This window comes from Tachypleus tridentatus, chromosome 1, assembly GCF_004210375.1.
Source record: "Tachypleus tridentatus isolate NWPU-2018 chromosome 1, ASM421037v1, whole genome shotgun sequence".
NCBI lineage: Eukaryota > Metazoa > Arthropoda > Merostomata > Xiphosura > Limulidae > Tachypleus > Tachypleus tridentatus.
This window is the reverse complement of record NC_134825.1, coordinates 144,344,608-144,367,136: the sequence shown is the minus strand read 5'-3', so window position 1 is coordinate 144,367,136 and position 22,529 is coordinate 144,344,608. Positions and strand designations below refer to the sequence as shown.

The following is a 22,529-nucleotide window of genomic DNA, read 5'->3' as shown; positions in this document are numbered from 1 at the left end:
TGATGCCATGCTTAGGAAGTGTATGTTGGTTAGTATTTTAACCCTTTTGCATCAGATAGGTCAAAATTTAATTAAAATTATTTTGTAATCAACATATACAAATAAAATTGGCATCAAAACATATTTAATAAGTCAACATCCAATATTATTAGTTTTAAGTTCTTAATTCTCTAATTTATTTAACACTTCTCCAAGAACACAAAATTTAACATAATTACTCATTATAATATTATCATCTCTCAGGCAAAGCATAATTTTCACAGCCTTGATTCTCATTAGGTTACAGTGTAACCAAATGGAAAATAAGGCTTCCTCTTGCTGAACCCATCTGTCACATTTTCTCTTTCAGGAATTGTCAATAGTTTTCTCTTACATTTAATATTATTTTATTTATAACCAATATAAAGCCAAGGTTTTAAAACTATCAAATAATGTATTATGTTATACTGTTTTCTCTACAGAGAAATGCTAATTTCTCTTTCAATATAAGCTTCGTTTCCATGAAAACAAACAGACTTGCTTGGATGAAATTGTAACAGCTCTTCTTGCACAGTTAGAAAGCCAGAAAAGATGGGCTAGTTATGGGACAGTTTGCTTTTTGCATGTTATTGTTCTATGATTTTTAGTGCATTATTTAATTCAATAAAAAATTATTTAGTGCATTAGGTTATTTAAAGTTAGATAAAGTAAAATAAATAATAATAATAGTGTTTCATAAAATAATACACATATGAGCAATTCATGGATAATGTAATTCAACAATGTAATGTGAACTTCATGTTCCACAAGTGATTTACAACTTATAATGGCATGAATAGTAGTTGGATGGTTCAAAGGGCAAAAAATAATAAAATTTGAGTATAAATAGTTGTATACTGTTAGGAGTTTAAAGCTACTTTGGATATATGACTGTAGTTTTATGTTACAATCCGAAGTTATTCAAGAAAGAAAAAAAAAGGCAATTTAAGATTTATTTCAAACCTTCTTCTTGGTAGTTATGAGGTCAGTCAAATTGATAACACTTGTATACAGTTAGGGTAGAAAAATTAACAGATAAAATAAAGTTTTATTGAAAAGAAATATTTGAAATGTATTTAACCCTTTCGGCACTGAATAACAACTTTTAATGTTTGGTATGGAGCTGAATATATATTTTTGATACTTCAACTAATTATGGTATCAGTACTAAAAGCATGATATCTCAGCAATAACTCAACAAAAGTCCCTGAAATATTCAGTGATTGTACCCAATACTATATATGTTAAATTCAATAAATAAGAATAACAGGAATAAAGGAAAGTCAACCACGCTAAAAGGGTTAAGATGTTTTGGAGATCATGCAAACAAACTTTGAAAATTTTAAATTGAAGAAAAGTATTCTTCATCTTAATAAAAGTCACTTTGTACTCAAAGCAGTCAACACTTTGACATCATATAATTAAACAAAGTTTTCAGAAAAATACTTAAAAACAAAATTATGTTTTTTTGTTGTTGTTTACAAAATACTTTTAAAAGTTTACTGCAAGCCTTTCAAATTTCATGAAGATACAATAAGTACTTTCTGAGTTATAGTACATATAACACCACGGAGGATCTGTGGATGATACTACATCAAGACATCTTCAGAAGTAATACAACACTGAGGAACACTCACCAAAGTCAGACCAATACAAAAGAGAAACAGATCATCTTCTATCTGTCAGATTGGAAGAGCACAGAAAAGCAACCACTTGTGATGAGATTGACAAGTATGCCATAGCAGAACATGTATGATCTGATGGAGAACACAAACCAGCATGGGACAAAATCATCATCAACGTGGACCAAATTGGAAAATAAGGAAGATGAAGGGAGCGGTACACATGCAACACTGACTACTAATCCTATCAGTAAGCCAAGTGTAGACACAAGTCAATATGGCTCCCAGTATTATGAAAATTTAAGATAGAAAAATAGAGGTACTTCCAAAACATCTCAGAAATGGTTAGAATGTCTGTATTCAGGGGGTTCAAATACTGTTAATTCCTTAAAAACCTTTCTGGTTGTGACAAATGAAAAAATATGTGCTACAACACCTGACACTGGACAGATATTTCAATGGTTAAAACATTGTAAATAATAATACACATAATAATAAAGATGAGATTAATAGTCCAAATAATTATACCATTAGTGATACTAACACCTCATCTCAGTCATTCCACAAAACTATATTCTACATACTAATCTAGTCACTTGATGTAGTCAGCTACCTGCAATTCCTATCTAGTTTATGCTTTTTTTTTAAGCTTAAACCATTTATTCTTCAAGTTTGGTTTTATGATGGACCCATTTTATTTTATTCTAGTTAACTGTGTTTCATAACTTTAAATTTACTATTTTTTAATAGCAATCTTGGATTACAAGTTTTTTTTCACATTTATTCTGTCTCAGTTCTACAATTATTCAAGTTTCATTTTGGTTAGTTTTACTGGTTGTTAAATCCTCATTGCTTAATAAAATTTTTCTATTACAGCTATAAGTGAGTAACAGATACTTTTTAAAAATTCTTTACAACTTCTTCCTGCTAAACATTTTCCTTAGAGTAGCAAAGTTTTTAGGTGACTAGCTAATACTATCCACTTCAGACTAAACTGGTGGTAAGATCTTTAAATTTCTAACTATTCTGAACTTCCTTCCACAAAGAATTATTTTAAGATTACCAAAATTATTTGTTGTTTAACTAATACTATCCATTATGACTCAAATAATAAAAAAATGTTCAATCCTCCATCAGTCACATATTTGTTAACCTCTTCACTATGAGATGGTAGTACTAAGGCAGTTGTTGTTGACCGTATCTTTTTAAAATCCCTGATAAAGTGCACACCTAGTTCCTCCCATTTCTACCTCAGCCACATTGAAAGCAACACTTGTTTTTTATTGCTCCAGCACTCAAAACACCCATTGTACTAATTACTTATTTTGTTCCAGCCTTCTTCCAATGGATGACATTATCTATCTGCGTAAACCGTGAAATGCCAACATTAACATCCAGTGTTACACCACTAAAAGCTCTAATATTTTTTTCTGCCTTCCTCAGGGATGTTCATCTTTCCATATCTCCAGGCAACATCCAGCACTCAGTTGAAGCAGCCCCCTCCCATTCAAATTCCATGCAGTTCACCAGATCTAATCAAGGATCACAGATCTCCCCATCCATTTTATAAAGGTGGTGGTTAATTTCAAACAAGTAGTGGATCACATACTAGCTAATACTTGTTTTCTTCATTTTTTCCATTACAAAGCCAAATTCCCCCTGATGATCACCACTACAGTTCAACAAGTTTAGCAAACTTGCCAGCCTATATCCATCAACTTGAATAACTCCCACACCAAATTCAGCTTCATCAAACACTAATGTTTCTCTATCTCTACTACAGGTGAAGGACAACACTAACCAGACAAACACTGGTGAAAGCATCCAGTCTAAATCAACCAGCAAGCGTCAAAAATTCCCCATGACACCTCAAGACAAAACATCTCGCAACCTAAGCTGTACAGACAGGCGTTCTCACAAAGCAGACCTCTACAGTTACTGACCCCATAACAACAGTTAGTGAGGAAACTCAGATCCATGTTCCCAAAAAGGACAGGAAAAATCAAACTAAAAACAATCCTTTCAATAGGTACAAAACTTTCCTTTGCATCCAGAAACCCCTCAACTGCAAATCCAACACCAAGCCGAACCAACAGCCTGGATCAGATCCCTACAGCTAGAGTTAAGGGGATGACACTCCACTATTCTGAGAAGATTTCAACCAGTCTTCTGCACCACTGTCTTAAAGTTCCTGTCAGTATAGTTTCTCTATTATTTGTTTTTATTAACCTTGTTTTCCTTTTCAGCTACCACCAGGCACAGTCAAGGTATTTTATTCTGTGACCTCACCTTGAAAGCGAGTTTTCTTGGTGTACTCCTATTTCACCCCAGTAACTCATTTCAACATTAATAATGTACACTCCAAGTTTAATAAGAACTTTTAGAGGTAAGAAGCTTATAACAGGTATTTAATCTGACAACTACTCATAAATTTACATTATAAAAAAGGTAAAAATAAATGTCACCCTGCTCATTTACTTGCAAGACTATCCAATCATGTTTTCTTTCATGTTTTGGAAAAAATGATATGATAATGAAGTCATTAGTTTATGTAAAAGGTTAACACATAAAAATCCTTACCTTGCTTCCTTTAACTTTAGCATCTGTTTTCTTTAGCAACCTCTCAATTGTTTGTTTCTATAAAGAGAACAATGTCAAAATTAAACAAACAACAATATACAGGTTTATGACCTACAGTTTCACAAATTTACTTTCTTTACAGAATTAAGTTGCATTTTGTTCACTTATAAAATTAATAATAATTAATAACACCAACAACTGATATGAATATAGTAAGTACAAAGTCAACTGAAAGGGTATAATTATAATACTACATTTTATAGAAATAGCTGTCTTAACTTTAATAAACCAGCTAAAGCTGTTCATTCAATGTTCGTATATAAACATGGAACTTGTACAGTATGCTCTAGAAAGCAGTAACCAGGGTACAAGTTAAAAGCTTATTTAAAGCAGTTTCTAGATATCCATTTTATTTAATGATAAAAATTGAATTATTAGCATTTTAATGTTGTGTGATAGTAGCATAAATTGCGTTATTATAGTACAACATTGTGATGTATTAATATTTCTATGTTGTTAACAGTAATATATATAAAGTAATACAACACACTACTGTGATGTACTTGTATTTCAATGTTACGCTACAGTAATACATGTAAAGTGATACACTGCAACACTCTTGCATTCTAATGTTGTGTTAGCATTCTAATATTACATATAGTAATACACCATAACACTGTCACATGCTACTATTTTAATATAACAATGGTCCATTGCATTATCTCAAAATTATTTTGGAGCCTCACTACATAATTATAATCCATGTTGCTACATTTGATCATGTTCTAATTGGTGACCATGCATATTGATAACAGATCTGCAATGTAATTTCCATTCTAAAGACACCATTGCTACTGTCATGTCCAAAACACATCTCTATACCAGATGCTTTCCTTTATTCAGTGTACACAGATGATGATTTCCTGGCATTCATTTTAACAATCTGATCACAAAAAAGTCCAGACATGCCACATCTGGCAACTTCACCAGCACATCTTCATAAGAAATGGCCCAACTATTTGTTCCATTCTCCAGTTTCTTGAAATATGCAACGAATGTCATAGAAGTACAATTACTGTATATTTTTTATACAGAAATTCTTCTTGATCATGTTGGGTACCATTGCCTGGAACACATAAATAGCTCCTCCCACTGACATTTGTCAAAAGCAATCAATTTTTGGTTGCATTACACTCCCTACAAAATGTCAATGTAACGCCACAATGTAGTCCTTATACCTGCTATTCCACAATGACTTTATTTTTTAAGTGTGATTGTTACATTTTTTCTGACTTACATACTTAGTTTTAATATAACATACTAACTCTCTGTACTGTGACTGTAAAATAATGAGTCATGTGCTATCTCAAATATATTAGAACAATTTCTTTTTACTCTATTTATAAAATAAAGAACTATGACAAGAATAATATGACATAATCTAATACATTTATAAAGTACTGCACTGTAAAAAATGCACATTTTTAATACAATATTTGTGTGAAATAGCTGTTGATTGATTATTCACATGATATATACTTCCAAAACTGGAAAGAGGGGAATGGGGCCACAGTGTTTGATTCACTACATAATCCATATCTCAGCAAAATGAAAAGATATAGGTTCTTGTTTTATATTCTAGTTTGTCAATATTGGTAATTTGAGTTATTAATTTATACAGAACTAAAGACTTAGTATTTTGATATTACAAACATTTGATATGAACCATTGCTGCATTCAATATACCATGTGACTCACAAAAATTGATATTTAGGTGTGTTCTGCTAATATTTGCTTTAAAATTAAGAAATTAACTAATGTATAATACTAATACTTGAACTATAATATACAATTTGATACCAAACATACTGACATAAACTCATAAAATAGTAGTTCGATAAATTTTCAATGCAAGTCAACATGTGCAATGACATGGCCTTTGACTCATGACCCATCATGATAGGGTTAACTAGTTATAATATTCTGTAAACATATTTTGCTCTGTTTGTTTCTGAATTTATTGCCAACAAGTCACAGATGTCTCCTGTAGAAGAATCCCTAGCCCAACACTCCTATTATTCAATCTACTTATTAAATACTACTAATATATACAATATTAAGAAGAATAAGTCCATTATTTTGACACAGTGCAACAGGATTTTACTAAAATACACTTTCCAGGTTTTGAAAGTTTAGTTTCTGTTTTCTACAAATATATGGCTTGCTTTTGGCATCTTAATTAGTTCAGTAAGAAATCCTAAAACAGACTTATATAATGGGAGACAAAAGATTTTATTCATTCTGGATGAAAACAAATAGTAGACATAACTTCTTACCTTGTCTTTTTCCCGCTTTTCTTCTGCCTGTTGCTTTCGTTTCTTGGCTCGCATCATTCTTCGTTGCATCATTTCTTCTGTCATTGGCTTTTCAGGATAAACTGTGAAATGGAAAAAAAATGTAATTTCTGTATACTGCCAACAAATAATTGAAAACTAACTACTTTAACATTTTAAGTTGATGAAAACACAAAAAATTAGAGGATAAAAGTATTTGATTACACAGCAACAATAAAAATTTAAGAAAAGGTGCATTACTATTTATTGTTCTAAAACGTTCACTCTGGATTAACCCTATCACTAAGGAAAAGTCAAAATGCACAATTCAATAACTTTTAAAGTTAGATTCAAAATTCAGTTAAACTACTTTATTATCACTTATACAAATAAACTCAGCATTAAAACACAATAAATAAATCAATTTTAATGTCATATATGTTTTAAGTTCTTAATTTTATAAAGAAATAATCACAATAAATTACCCATAATAATGTAATGAGTACTAAAGTAGTCTATTTTTTATACTTTCAATCTTATTGTTTATAGTGTCAAAGTAGAAAATCAGACCCACTTGTTACATCCTCTTTTTCACAAACTGACTAGAAGTTCTCTTTGATGCTTTATACTATATTAGTTAGAACCAACAGAAAGACAAAGTTTTATTCTATAAAATGACACAATGCACTGTTTTCAGAACAGAGTACTGTCTACTTTTTGTTTTTTATATACATATCATGTGATATACAACTTTTGTGGCAAACATTTTAGTCAGAAAAAAACAATAAAACAAAATGTTACAAACCTTTACTATAAACAACTGTAGTTTCCTAATACAATCTGCAATTACTCCAGAGTGATAGAAGGGTAATTTAGATTTATTTAGTAATTTTCTATAGTGGTTACATAGTTGGTCAAATCGACCAAGTTTGTGTACAGTTAGAGAAGAGAAAATAACAGATAAAATATAAAGTTTTACTGAGAAAAATGTAATATTTATGTAAAAGGTTTTAAAGACTGCATAAATAAAATATTAGAATTTTCAGTTTAAAAATTTACTGTTAATCCTAATACAAAACAACTCTATGCTCTGAAAAGTCAACACCCTTAATACGATATGTTCATGGATAATTCTTTAGTAAAACAAAACAAAAAAACTGAATTTAAAAAAAATATGTTTTTCATCTATACAAAAGATTTGTAACTTTTACTGAAAGCTTTACACATTTTGCAACAATATATAAAGTGTAACAAAAGTAATAATATGGAAACTGACTGAAACTTTATGGATACAAGGTTGGCCACATTGACTAACCCAAGATGGAAAAGACTTCACTAGCAATAAATCAAAATTAAATTAAAAATTAAGAAATTTACAACTAAGCATGGGCTTTGTATTTTTTGTAGTCAAGTCTCAACAAATATTGTTGTACGTGCATTACTGAATTTTTATCTATTTCATATACTTAATTTGGAACACAATCATAACATGCATAAAAAATACAATGTCCTGTAACTATTACATTTCAACTGGTTTTCTAACTGAGTCATGAATAGTAAAAACAATTCATTTGGGTGGTTGAGGTCACTTGGTGACAGCAAAGGATGAAACTGTAGGTCAAATAATTCAGAACCTGTTGTCAAAAGGAGCTAGCCATAGAAAAAAAAAAATCACTAAATTAACTAAGACCAAATGTCTGAGAAAATTATTGAGATTTTTCTGAATGATAAAAGGTGATGTACTTCAGTAGCAAGTGGATTTTATTTCTGGTTTATATTTTAGTAGAGCAAATTATGTCACAGCAGTATCTATAAATTTATAACTTATATTCAAACTCAAAAGCTCAAATAACTGTGGAAATAATATTAGGTTGAGGAATAATTTGTGAGCGTTTTTAAATAATTTCATTCAAGCATTACATGCAAGACTATACAATACTTCAATGCATGAACACATTACACCCAAAACATTTATTATGATACTTTATTTCATGTAATACCTAGGTATATAGTATGCATTGTTTTAAATGAAATTGCAAGAAATTAAATGTGAAAAGCCGATGGTGTCAAAATGCTCGATTTTATCCACTTGACATTCCATTTAATGAGCTGAAAATGAAAGCAAAAATTAAAGACATATGAAAATCAAACACACCATCTATTAGAGCAAAAAATTATCTACCAAATGACATGAAATAATTTGCGAAAGCATTTCATTTATGAATATATTTTGTTAACTTGAAAAAACGCTCACGAATTATTCCTCAACCCAATACATAAAATGGACAATTTGCAGCAAAGAAGAGTCATGTAATATACAGAAGTAAAGACTGAGAATTAAAATATTTATTGTTGTAACTATTAAATTAAAACTTATATAATACAAAAACCTGATTTATAAACTACACTTTGTTCCTAAGTATTATAAAGTTCTTTCATTAAAAGTTGAACATAGTTGTAAGAAGATAGTAACACACAAACTTTGACCTATCTTTACTCAAAGGGTTAAAATAAATACATAAAATCTTACCTGTAGGAGGTGGTGGATCATCTTTTTCTTTTGATTTGTTCTCCAACAGAGCTTTCTGTTAAAATGAATAAAAGAATCTCTTAGGTTCCCATATAATAAAAAAATCCGCAGTTAAGAAAAACCTATAAAAAATAAATGAAAACTATAAATATTTTAAAACTACATTTCTTTGGTTTTTAATAACTTAAAAACTGTGGCATTTTTTTTTGCATGATCTCCAAAAGGTGGATGGCTAAATATAAGAACTTGTAAAATTAAAATAAAATAAGACTTTTAATGGGAATCCTGTTATATCAGTTTGAAAGAGTGAGAGTATGTTGGTCTTTCTGCAAAATAAAAACTTTAGCTACGAAAAAAATTCTAAAAGTGCTCTAAACAGGAACAATTTATATCATGCATGAGAGTTGAAGCTCTGATGATATATATATAACTATATTTGATAAAATCTTTTACTTAAAAAATTACATACATGTTTCTAAAAGATTAGTATTTGATATATACTTAAATTACAAAAACCTAAAAAAAAATATGCTTTTGTAGGTGTTATGCTGAAATTAATTTATTCTTAAAAGTTAAAAATTCAAATTTGCCATTATTAATCTTATTTGTAGTTATAGGAACTTAACAACTGGTTAATGTATAGCAACATTAAGTATTTCACTTACTTAACATTTAGGACTAAGTTAAAACATGTTTTACACTACAAAAACCTACATATACCACTGAAAAAAAATGCTAAATAATCATCAGTACACTTTTAAAATTATAACATAACTGATATTATGATTCTGTCTCATTTACAAATGTTATACCTCAAATGTCTATGTTATTCAAAAATAATGAAAACATATTAACAAGTGGATTGCTTTTGTATCTGCATTCTAAGAATTTCGAACTACATGTAAGAGATTTTTTTCTGTATATACAAAAGGTTAGTTAAATAAGATCTCCTTCACAATTTAAATTATACTTCAGTACAGTTGTGCTTAAGCTCCAGTTATTAGTAATAATTCATATTTGTAAATGCACTTTTCCTCTGAATGCAATTTCAAGGCTACCTGCTAAAAGAATATGAATTTTTTTGGGTAACTGCTGAGGTTAGTATGCTAAGTACTTACATGATACAGACACATAGGCATAGTAAGTAGAACAATGTAGATCTCAACCCAAACGAGCCGTTTTTGCATATAAAAGAACAATGTAGAATGCTTATGCAATGAAATCTTTACAGTAACAATTGGAAAAATGGCATTTATAGATAATCTGAACAATTTAAAATTATACACAGTAAAACAAGTTTCAATATTTGTATTTTAATAGGTACCACTAACTCTTAAAACTGGGCAAACTTACATGCTGAAGAAACTGTTAAACATATAACATATAAGTTGAACACAAAACAAAAGTATGTCACAATCTCTGAAAGTACAGTTTCAGTTATGTATGGCACATATGTAATTAACGTGGTAGGGACATAGAAATATATAATATAAACTGCTTTAAAAAGAAAGTAAGAGGTATGGCATTACAAACATAACACATACACAATGTAGTAAAAGCAGAGTTAACATATTCCTAACCTCAAAATGCATTTCCAATAGATAATCACTTATTCAAATAGAACAGTTTTTCCCTTGCACTTATGCATACAAGATTTCCATGCCAATAGCCATGATCTACTTATCATCTAAATATAATGTTTTTAAGATGAATTGTGCTAATGCATGATAACATCATCATGTAACATTAGCTCTCACCAATGAGCGAGTGACATAACACACAACCTCCATGCAGAGTGAGTCCCCTTAACTCTCTCCACATGAGCATGGTTGAAATAACTGATAACATGACACTTTGTACTCATTTGAAGTCATTAGTTTCGATCATTTGTTTGTTTTGAAATTCAAGCAAACCTACATAAGGGATACCTGCATTAGCTGTCCCTAATTTAGGCAGGGTAAGACTAGAAGTAAGGCAACTAGCCATCACCACCAGCTACTCTTTTATCAGTGAACAGTGGGATTGACCATCATGTTATAACACCCCCACAGCTAAAAGGGCAAGCCTATTTAGCATAATGGGAATTCAAACTTTTGGCCCTCGATTATGAGTTGAGCACTCTAACCACCTGGACATACTGGGCATATAGTTTTGATACTACTAACTGTTAACATAGTAGGTGAGACTTTAAATTACGTCTTTCATATACAAAAAAACAACAACAAAAAACATTTTTAATGAAGTATTTTTACTCAACTAAAGAAGATTTGTCCATGAATATATGCTTTTTTGTTAATAATCTGGGTACAAAGCAATTTTCATGTTGAGCTTAAAAATACTTTTTCCATCTCAAAAATCTAAAATTTCATTTGTGTTATCTATGAAATCTCCTAAATACATTTGAAATGTGGTTTTCAGTAAAATTTTATATATTTTATTTTCTCTGCCCTAACTCTATACAAGATTGCTGAATTTGACAGATCTCATAACAACCTACACAAATAATAAAATAAAATAAACTACTCTTTTTTCTCTCAAGAATGGTTTCAAACTGTAACATTAAACTACATTAATTTATCCAATGTACCTTTAAACTCGTAACAGTATACATCTATTTATACTTCTTAAACCTAAAATGTATTTCCATATCGATACTTACCCATCTCACAAACAACTTTCCCTATTAGAACTGCCCCCTACCAACACAAATTCTATGCTCATTAATAGCCTTATAATTCCCATTCTTTTCTTCATATCTACATGCAAAACCCTCCACCAATCATGACACTACTCCTCTTGTAACTAGCACCCTTCTTTAATACTACACACTTTGAGATTGGTCAAGAGCAAGTCAACTAACAGACCAGAAGTGTGGAGTACTGGTAGAAAACATTAGAGGAGATAAGCATCTATTCAGAAATACATTTTCAGTTTAGGTTTGTTTGTTTGTTTGTTTAGGAAAATGTTAATTTCCAATATGATATCTTACTATCCTCTCACAAAAAGCTAATATACAACAATGAACTGGTGGAGGGCTACTGAGAAGATGATATTTTTTTAGAAAACACCCAAAGATAGACCACGTGTTGTGGAAAAGATATTAGGAATATCACACCAGTGATAGACCACACTACTTCTGAGCCAGATATACCCTTTGCCACTGAGTAAAATGTCACTAAAACAAAAGGGCAGAAGTATGGATGGATCCCAAAACACTGTCATAATTAACATGGCCCATTGGTGTCAAGTGGCTAGAGTGTGACAGACTGTGCATGGGAGTTTGACCTCAACCAATACCTAGCAGTATCTGGAATTGTACATCAGGTCCACAGTAGGAAGAGAGTCCTCTACCTTTTACCTCAAAAACAGGTACTGGAAGGAAAAACAAACTTCTGTATCAAAAACCCATCTCCACATGTTTGCACCACCAATGTATCAAACACCAGATCCACCAGGAACTGATATCTATCAGATAGTAGTAAGTCATGAGAGCTCAAGATGTTCATCTCCAGTTCAAAATCTTATGGCATTGGGAAAATCTTGTTCAGTCCATTGTATGAACAGGAAACCCACCCTTACACATGCAGAAATTCATGTTTCATCCAACTTCAACTAACACCAGATCACTGGGAACCAACATCCAGCAGATGGTAGGAAAATGTAGAGGGATCTCAGTTTGGGGTTACATCTCCAGCTCAAAACCTGGAAGTATTGAGAATTTATCCTCCAGTCCATAATAGAAGGAGGGAAACAGTCAAACACATATGAGGACTTGTATGTCTGGATCATCTCCAACCAACACCTGATCTGCCCAGGAACAAATATCTGTAAGATGGTAGGAAGGAGGAATATCTAAACCAGAGGATCAAACTGCAATAAATGGGATATATAGTGGATTGCTATAATCAACACCTGGCAGCATCTAGAATTGTACATTGGGTCCAAGGTAGGGAAGGCATCATGTCCTCAACACCATTATCATCTTACTCTCAATTGAGTAGAACTGTGATTCACTCAGAAGGACTAACCCCCAAAGTCCACCATCCAAGTGGCTAGAAACTGATAAATGGCAAGGATTTCTGTACACCAGTAAAAGAAAAGTGGGTCAAAATGTATTCGAACATCCAGAGACTGATAGGGGTGACCACAATATTCTGTTTAGAAAAGCACAGAGCTATTACATGGATGGAGTTGATCAACCAATACCTGGTAGGTCTGTGGTGGGAAGAGATTTAAGGACATGGAGCATAAGAAATGGCTAGTAATCACTGTCTGTTTTACCCATGAATAATATGCTTGTCCTAGACTGTACTCTCATGAACAAACATATCTGTAAAGTAAAAGACTATGAAATATATCTATCATAGGTCTCATGGAACAACCAATCTTAATGGTGTGTGTAATATAAACCTGTAATATATTATACTGATTAAAGTATGTGATATTGATGCACAGATAACAAGCAGATGGAGTTAAACAACCAACACCTGGAATCATACTTCAGATCTGCAATAGGAAGCACCTTAATATTACAGTCAACTAACAGTGTCGCAGAGTGTACAGTGCAGAGCTGATATGAAGTATACTTGGCCAGACACCACTAGACACAAAATTGGATCCAAAACATATGTAGTAAAAGGTTCCTGTAAAGAAATGAAAATAAATGGAGTAACCCATATACCCACCATGATGATGTTCTTTCAGATGGAAGATTCACATGCACACAAAAAGGAAGAAAAATGTCCAGAGTATAGGAAGTATATGCTATGCAAATCCAACCCATAAGAGTAAGATAAGTGTCCAAGGTACCCCAAACAAGACAGCAGCTGGTGATCCAAAACTTCCAGCAGATGGCATATCTAAGGAATGTGGGGTGTGAGAGAAGCCAAAGTCCCCAAACAAAAGAATACTTTACATGCAATAAGGAAAGGGAGAAGACAAGAAGCCATCTAAAGGACATACCAGAGCTCTAAACCTAATAAGAGAAGGTTGATCCAAACCAAGAGTGGCAATAAAAAACACACCAAGAAAACTAGAAATTGATCAGGTGTTATGAATAAAATCCCCACCATGATGAGCAAACATACACAGACATTTTCATGCTGAAGAAACAAAGAATGAAGAGCAGATACAACTAATGAGAAAGTTGTAAGTATCCAGTCATCCCTGGAAAAAGTGTTAATTATGCTCAGAGAAGGAAGCAGACAAGCAAAGGTCTCGACCACTTGGCTGAACACATAGGGAGCTGAAGCAAGGCCAAACAAAAACACCCTAAAATGAAAACAAACACACCTGTAAAAAACAAACAAAGAAAAATGTCTTGATGTCAGGGAAATGGGAATAATGAGACAAACATATATCACATCAACCTACATCATCCACAAAATAGGAGTAAAAATCCTTAATGAGAATAACCTTACAGAAGAGAGCCTCGAGAAGTAAGACCCAAGCCCTATCTAACTAATGCTGGGAAGAAATAGGAATAATGAGACAAACATACATCACATCAACCTACATCATCCACAAAGTAGGAGTGAAAATCCCTAATGAGAATAACCTTACAGAAGAGAGCCTCGAGAAGTAAGACCCAAGCCTTATCTAACTGATGCTGGGAAGAAACAGAATCCCACTGTAGGTGAAATAAAGTATATGATGACATAACAGGAGGTGGAAGAAGTGGAAATGGAGTTATGAAAACATGCTGAAACAACCCCATCCAAACAGATATAAGACCCCCAACCTCATGATTGAAAAACGTGCCATGAATAATGTATGTAATGAAGAGGAAGGTAAAAGAACTCTAAAGAAAACATCATCCTGACCTAAAAAAAAACCAACTTCATAGCAGTTCACATTTGTAAAGCAAGACTGAAGAGAAATGTGTGTCACTGTAGCAAAAAGGAGACGACCATTAAAAACAGAAAAACAAATACTGAAACTACAGAACCACCCCAACTCAACAGGTAAAGGGAGAATAACATGTAGCAAATAATGGATAATGTAATATATGCATGCAGAAGTTCACAGGTAGAAGTCTGCACTGGGAAATTTAGCAATATGAACACCATAAGGAAACCACTAGTGGCTTTGCAAAACCCCCATCACAGCAGTGAGCACTGATAGAACTACAGGACACAGATCGAGTTATTTTTATTAATCCTGGTTCAATCCAAATTTTGAGAAATAAGCATATGCCTAGTTCAAATCCCACTGAGAGAAATAATCTTAATTATCATGTCATAATTGGAAAGAAGGAATGTGAAGAGTGTATATGAAGAAACCCACAACATGTTGAGCAAAAACTGTCACACAATCCACAAACAACAAAACCCCCTTAGCCACAACAGGCACAAGTCCCAAGTTATGCAAGTGGTCATTATCGTGGGATAATGTAAAAATTATCACCACTTTAAAATTAATAATGAGTAAGCACAGTGAAAAATGTTATTTGATTATATTTCTGTTTCTTTAGTACTAAAAGAAATAAGTCAAACTTCAATAAAATTTAAATATCATAAATTATTACAGATCTTGTATAACTGAAATCATAAGAGAAAACATGTCTGTTCAAAAGTCTGTAGAGGAATAAAATGAAATTATTTTGAGTGCAAGTGATTAAGGAGACTGGTGAAAGGTGCTGCTTGCTAGTTGTTTTTCCTTTAGCCAGCAGTTCAAAATTAGAGATGGTAGCAGGCAGCCTTAGTAGCTTTGCTATAATTCAAAAACAAGAATAAAATATAACACACTTGAACTGAAACATTAAGCATACTTGGTAGAAAAGCAATTTGAGCCTGATAATCTTAACTCATGAAGAAACTCCCTTAATCACAAGCCAATGCTGGTATAAAGCTAAACAAACTTGAATTAATAAAAAAATAATTATGAAAATTTGAGAATTCATAATGGCAATGTTTTGATCTCTTTGATAACTGAAGTAATCAAAAAGAGTAATAAGCAGAAACACTAATGTTGATTAACTGATTACTTTACATAAAACTAATTGATGCTCATGTGTAACTGATTGTCCATCCAGCTCTGGTGTGTTTATGTGTGTGTGTTATATATACATATCAATAATGAAATCAGTGTTTTCCATTTGTAAACAGTTTTGCTACAAACATCAGCTCATTATAAGTTCTTAGCCAACAATGATTTCAACAAAATCATCAACAAATATTCTAGTTCATGCTGGTAATGACACAGATATTTTAGTCAAAACCTGAACAGATAGTCTGTTTTTATATAAGCTGATAGGAACTATTATTTTTTGCTACAAATAAAATTATTTATGGTCTGTGACAATCAGCTTTATGACTCTTAAAGCCCTCCTGTAGCTTTCTGCAAAATTAAAAACAAATAGACTATTGAAGTACAAAAAAAGCACATACTTTATATTGAAAATATATCAATTAAAATTGTACCACAATAACCAGAAAAATATGTCCCCTAGACATGTACCCATTAGCAACATGAGTAAAAAACCTGTATATTACAGTATTTAAGATGTTCAGCACACTGATACTAGTTTCTTTCTTGGAAAAAAAAAGTAAAAATAACTTATGAATCTGCCATTTTTTAAATATGGGATTAACATAGATATTCAGTAATTTAAACTATGATGGGATAACATATTTGTTTATAAAATTCAAAGGATAAGGAAGCTTGCAGTGATAAAAATGTAATATCTAATTACAGTTCCTAAATTAAACTAATAATACAGATCTTGCATACTAACATACTTCTTTTATTAGATTAATTTCCTGACTTATATTAGACAATTCGTCTCTAAATTTCAGATTTACTATAGTTAATTTATGAGAAAATTAGGAATGTCTAGAAAGTTGTAAGATATTATAAGAATATTTTATTTATTTATATTTTGATTAATTAATATAAAAAGTTTATAACTAACCTGTCGAGCAGTCATGAATGTTGGGTCTCGCATCTTTTTCAATTCTTCATCCACTTCCTCCAACCGCCCAGACTCTAAAGCTTCAAGCCAAGCTTCTTCTTCTTCCTCACTACCAACACAAGAGTGTCCTGGTCCAACTCCAGTTAGAGTGGGCATAGTAGCTGAGTTACTTGACTGAGATGGAGAAAGCCGATCATCAACCACTACAAAAAATAAGCATTTTAGTATGTGGGAATAATCAATTAAAACTCTGATGCTAATGACACAATAAATTGTATAAATACCTTATAAGCAATAAACTTTCCATGCAAATATAACATGTAAAGAACCCAGCATTTTGTGCAAATTTCATGGCAAATTACATAGTGCTAGATAATACTAGCCAAGATTCACCATTAGGAGGTGAAGTTTTGGTAAATTTAAGAACGTTTTTTGATTTTGTTGAATTTATTTTCAGCATTTCATTCCTATTCTTAAAAAAATTGGAATTACTGAATAGTACATTATAAAATACACAGTTTTTAGCATATAAATGTTTTTGCAAAAAAAAATGAATGTCATAATTAAATTTATAATATTAAAATCTAAAAGAACAAAAATTTGTTTTTATTAACCAATCATATTTACTTGTGTGTATGTAACCATACAATTAATGGAACTTTATAATCAATTAACTGTTGAGCTTATTAATTGATTACATTTACTGACTCGTTATTCTTACAGGAAGCTACTATAGCTGGAACAATCAACAAGAGTAATACTGATAATCAACTAAATTTCATTAGTTGAATATTTTCATAAGTTGTGATACAAACTGATTAACTGAAACATTAATTTTGGTTCATAATTTAGTTAATTAAAGTCACAAAAATTAATCATATTGTAATCTAGTTTATATGAGATTATTTATTATGCTGAATAATCATATAGATTTAACTGTGATATTAGCCACTGTACATTTTTAGAACACTAATAATGCTAAATTAAATTTTTATCATTTTTTAGTTCATATCAGAATATCTTGCTTTACTATCTATATTTAACTAAAGAATGAGGGTAAGAAGTAATGATTTTCACTATGATTGGAGCTGGGTGATTAGCATCATTTGCTAAGTGAATAATAACTATTATAATCTATACAAGAAGAAAAATAACATTATTGGTTACAGGTATCCAGTTGCTTTCCTTCTATTTAGCAGTTCAAGAAGAAAAAAAAATATCTGCATCTCTGACAGGCAATTCTTATTAGCAAATAGTTTATTTTTTGTTTTACTTTTGATTGATTATACCATATAAAATCACAAGCAGATATCCATTGTATTTCTGTTAATTTTAATAAACTTTTGGATATAAATATGATGAATTGACAAGAGCAGCAAACTGATAATGATGATAATTGCACTTTAAATCAAGATTCATTAACCATATATTCCCAACATCAGCAGAAAAATAACCAACATTTGGAAAAAACTTATAACAAAACACAACATTCCAGTAAACACCAAATTTCTTCAAAACCCAGGTACAAAACTAAATCTGATAAACTGGCAAACACAACACCAACATAATTTATAAAATACAATGCAACAACTGCCATGCTTCTATTTTGAAGAAACAAGTAGAATATGGAAACCAGATTCAAAGAACACAAAAACACTTTCACACATTTTTGAACACTGCAAATCAAATAAACACAACATAACCATAGAAAACACCACGATACTAAGTAGGGAAACAAATAAAAACTAATGCAAAATCAAAGAAGCCCTACTTATACAAAAACTAAAGACAAAATAAAGGAACACCTTTATATTTATACTAATTAATAACCTAACATCTAACTGCAATGCCACCTCAATCCCATACATATTTACACTCTCATCAATAGAAGCGTCTGGTAACAGTCAATTGCAAACACTCTCTGTTAACCTGAAGATGACCTAAGAAAGTCAAAATGTTGCTTTCTACTTTATTTTAATAAAAGTTTTAATACCCCTACCAACCATGTTGAGCTACAATAATTATGGTCAGTGTAGGAGTTGAGCATTCACAGTTTGTTAAGTGTAACAAACCAAATGAATGGATTTTATTTGGGAACTCGGGACTGGCATGTACTTTTAAAGAAGCTAGTAATGAAGATGTGCAATTTTTACGTAGAGTTTGTAGACTGGAGATGAAGTTAGAGATCATCCTAATCAAGGTATGGCATTAGATAAAGACATATATGGTCTTCGGGAAATGCCAGCAGTATGTCAAGAAGAACTTAACCATTTACATGCAAGGGATACATCTGCTAACAATGACATTCAAGAAGTTACAGTACTATTAGAGTGATGAGCCTAATCTGTTGAGCAACAAATTTCAGTCCTTAGCTTCTGCAGATAAGGAACTATTGGAGAGAAGAAAACCAAAAAGGTCAGAGAAAAATGTGTATGATAGAGAAATTAAAGGTGATTCCTTCATAAGTCATATAAATAGAACAGTCTGTGAGGTAAATAATGAGAAGAGAATTAGATTATGCTATGCATGGGCACAGGTGAAGGATTTAGAGTAGGAGATATAATAAAGGAGGTTAGCAAAAGATGCAGTTTTTGTGGTACATGTAGGGACTAATTATGTAGGGAAAGGTAGTTCAGAGGAGATAATTAATAAATACAAATGGTTGGTAAATCATTACAAAAAAAAGCCATAGTATAATTTTGTCAGGGATACTACCTAAAATTAGCTTAGGTTAGTATGCAAGGATAAGCAGACAGGTTGGTTGGACTTGTGGGATTGGTTCAATGGAAGAAAGGACTTTTTGGAATGGATTGTTTACATTAAATAAGGTTGGAAATAGCTATTTGCTAGGTCTATTAATTCAGCTGCAAGTGAAATTTTAAACTAGGACTAAACAGTGGTGAGAGTCAAGAAAAACTAAATGCAAAAAGAATAAGAGGCAGAGAAAAGTTTATCTTATTAAATTGCCATAAAAGAGGTTATAAGAATAGCTTTAATTGTTATTACTATAATGTTTTAAGTGAAAGAAATAAACTAAATGACTTTAAAGCATTAACTGGAATGGAGGATTTTGATGCAATGGGAATAACTTAAACATGGTTAAACACAAAAAATTTTATAACTGAATTTTCTCTGAAATACAGAATTACAGCTATTTAGTAGGGATAGAGCATTAAAGAGGGTAGGGGAATGACTTTATGTGTAAAGTGTGAGTTACTTCCTGTTAAAGTTGAGAATATTAATGATAATAGCAAGGAGACTGAATTCATTGGGATTTTTCTATGAGTGGATATAAAAGGAAAAGGTTTTTAGTGAGAATTTGTTACAGAACCACCAGATGACATTGATGAAATTAGTGAGAAACTTTACAAAGAGATTCAGATTTTCAGTGATTAATGAAGTCGTAATTATGGGTGATTTTAATTTCAGGCATACAGATTGGGAAATTGTAGATTCAAACCATGAAAGAGAAAGGCTTTTTTTGGAAACTCTTCAGGATGGCTTTCTTCACAAATTAGTTAAGGAACCTACTAGAAACAATTCTATTTTAGATTTATTGTTAACTTGAAATCCAGAAATGATCAAGAAACTAGAAATTGGGAAACATTGGGTGAAGGTGATCATTGCTTCATGAAGTTTGATGTTTTGCTGCATGTGGAGATAAGGAATAATGATATTTTGGTTACAGATTTCAAAAAAACAGATTTTGAAGGGATGTAGGTGGGTGTGTTTGGCATTTTATGGTGCAAAGTGAAGGGATATGACAATAATCATCTGTTGTGAATTGGGCAACTGAGTCATTTGGAGATGCTAATCAGATGTTGAAAAGTTTTAAATATTCCTCAGAGAAAGAAAATGATAGCTTCAAGTAAAAAAAAAAAAAGGCTGGCTCACACAGAGGTTAAGAAATACAATTAAAGAAAAACACCATAAATTTAAATTAACTGGTGTGACTGGAGACTTAGACAATTATAGAATATCAAAAACAAAGTTGGTGAAATGGATATTAGGACATCAAAAAGATTTATCATACAAGGTTGACAAAAAATGCTAAAATTAACAGTAAGGGTAAAAAAATGTTAGAATGGGGAAAAGAACATTAAGGTATGATAACTAAAGGAAGGCTAGTATCTGATAATTATGAGGTGGCTGATTTATTAAATTTTAATTTTTCTTCACATGTTTACCAACAAATATTTAAAAAGTATTCCATATCTTGAACAGTTGATAATTAGAAATAAGATCACTGTATTAATTCTGAGATGGTTAAGAAAATTTGGAAGTCTTAAAAAACTATATGCCAGATAATATTTCCCTAAGAGTTTTGAAAGAGGTTAAAGATTGGATATGTAAGCCACTTCCTACTATTTAGGTACTACAGGATTGAAAGTTAGCCAATGCAGCTCCTCTTTTCAAGGAAGGTGATAAAAATTGTAACATTGATTACAGACCAATTTGTTTTGCATCAGTTGTGGGAAAAGCTTTGGAAAATCTGTTAAAAGATGATATGCAAAATCATTAAACAGTAATTATAATTTTATTGGATAATCAACATGATTTCACTAAGGAAAAATCTTGTCTTAGAAATAGTTTGACATTCTTTGAAAATGTTACTGCTTATGTAGATGATGGTAAGGGTGTAAATTTGATCTATCTAGATTTTAAGAAAGCATTTGACAAGGTAATACCTAAAAAGCTTGTAAAAAATGACTCAAGTTAGCAATTGGACAGAAGAGTGGCTGAATGAAAGAAAGCAGAGGGTTGTTACAAAGGGAGTTAAGTCAAATTTGAGTAATATCATGTGGGTACCTCAGGGTTCACTTTTAGGGCTTTAGCTCTTTTTGATTTACATCAATAACATGGATGAAGAAAGAGTAAATAGATTACTTAAATTTGTAGATGATAATAAGGTCTTGGATGTTGCTAGGTGAAGATAACGCTGTTGCTTTACCAAGGGATTTAGATCATTTATTGAGTTGAGCAAATAAAAGAGAGAGAGGTTTTATTAAAAGGAATGCAAGATTATGTATGTGGGTTATTATTTGAATGGGTATAGCATTAACAGTGTCATGAAAGAAAAAAAAAAGTCTTGGTGCAATAGCTGATCAGTTTCCAAAGCCAAGTTACACATTTAAAACATACAGTTACACCATAACAACGTAGAAATATAACACACTATAAAAACTGCCATGTTGTTGTCTTTTTTTTTCACTGGCAATTCAAAATCACTGACAGGTAACCTTAGTATCTTCACCATAATTCAAAAGTAAAGAAACAAAAATCAAGCATGTTTGGTAGTGACTGGAATCAACCTAAAGACATTCAACTCTTGAGGCACCCCTCCCTCTCAATGGCTAGACCATGACGGTCAAAAATTAAACATATTTAATCAATAAAAAAATATTGAGAAGTCATAACAGCAATGTTTTGGCTGCATTGATTAAGTGAAAATAGCAATAATAAAAAATTATAATTTCAATTAATTAATCCAGTGCCATTTGTAACTCAAAAAGGTGGGCTTTAGGGTGTTACAA

The 22,529-nt window shown here is 31.4% G+C and overlaps 2 protein-coding genes across 5 annotated transcripts in view; one reads left to right on the top strand and one right to left on the bottom strand.

Moving 5' to 3' along the window:
• The window catches only part of MED21 (mediator complex subunit 21), a 48,507-nt gene extending 44,325 nt beyond the window's left edge, over nucleotides 1–4,182 (top strand). Inside the window, exon 4 of the mRNA XM_076456444.1 lies at nucleotides 3,424–4,182. Coding sequence (XP_076312559.1) covers nucleotides 3,424–3,582 — 159 coding nt within the window. The 3' untranslated portion in view covers nucleotides 3,583–4,182. The remainder of the gene's footprint in view (nucleotides 1–3,423) is intronic.
• LOC143226021 (INO80 complex subunit B) overlaps nucleotides 1–22,529 on the bottom strand; it is a 58,948-nt gene that overhangs the window by 7,341 nt on the left and 29,078 nt on the right. For all 4 annotated transcript variants that reach the window (XM_076456426.1, XM_076456395.1, XM_076456417.1 and 1 more), the window contains exons 5-8: nucleotides 16,996–17,198; nucleotides 9,084–9,138; nucleotides 6,557–6,657; nucleotides 4,221–4,277 (exon numbers count right to left, since the gene is read on the bottom strand). In XM_076456426.1, the coding sequence (XP_076312541.1) occupies nucleotides 4,221–4,277; nucleotides 6,557–6,657; nucleotides 9,084–9,138; nucleotides 16,996–17,198 (416 nt within the window). The remainder of the gene's footprint in view (nucleotides 1–4,220; nucleotides 4,278–6,556; nucleotides 6,658–9,083; nucleotides 9,139–16,995; nucleotides 17,199–22,529) is intronic.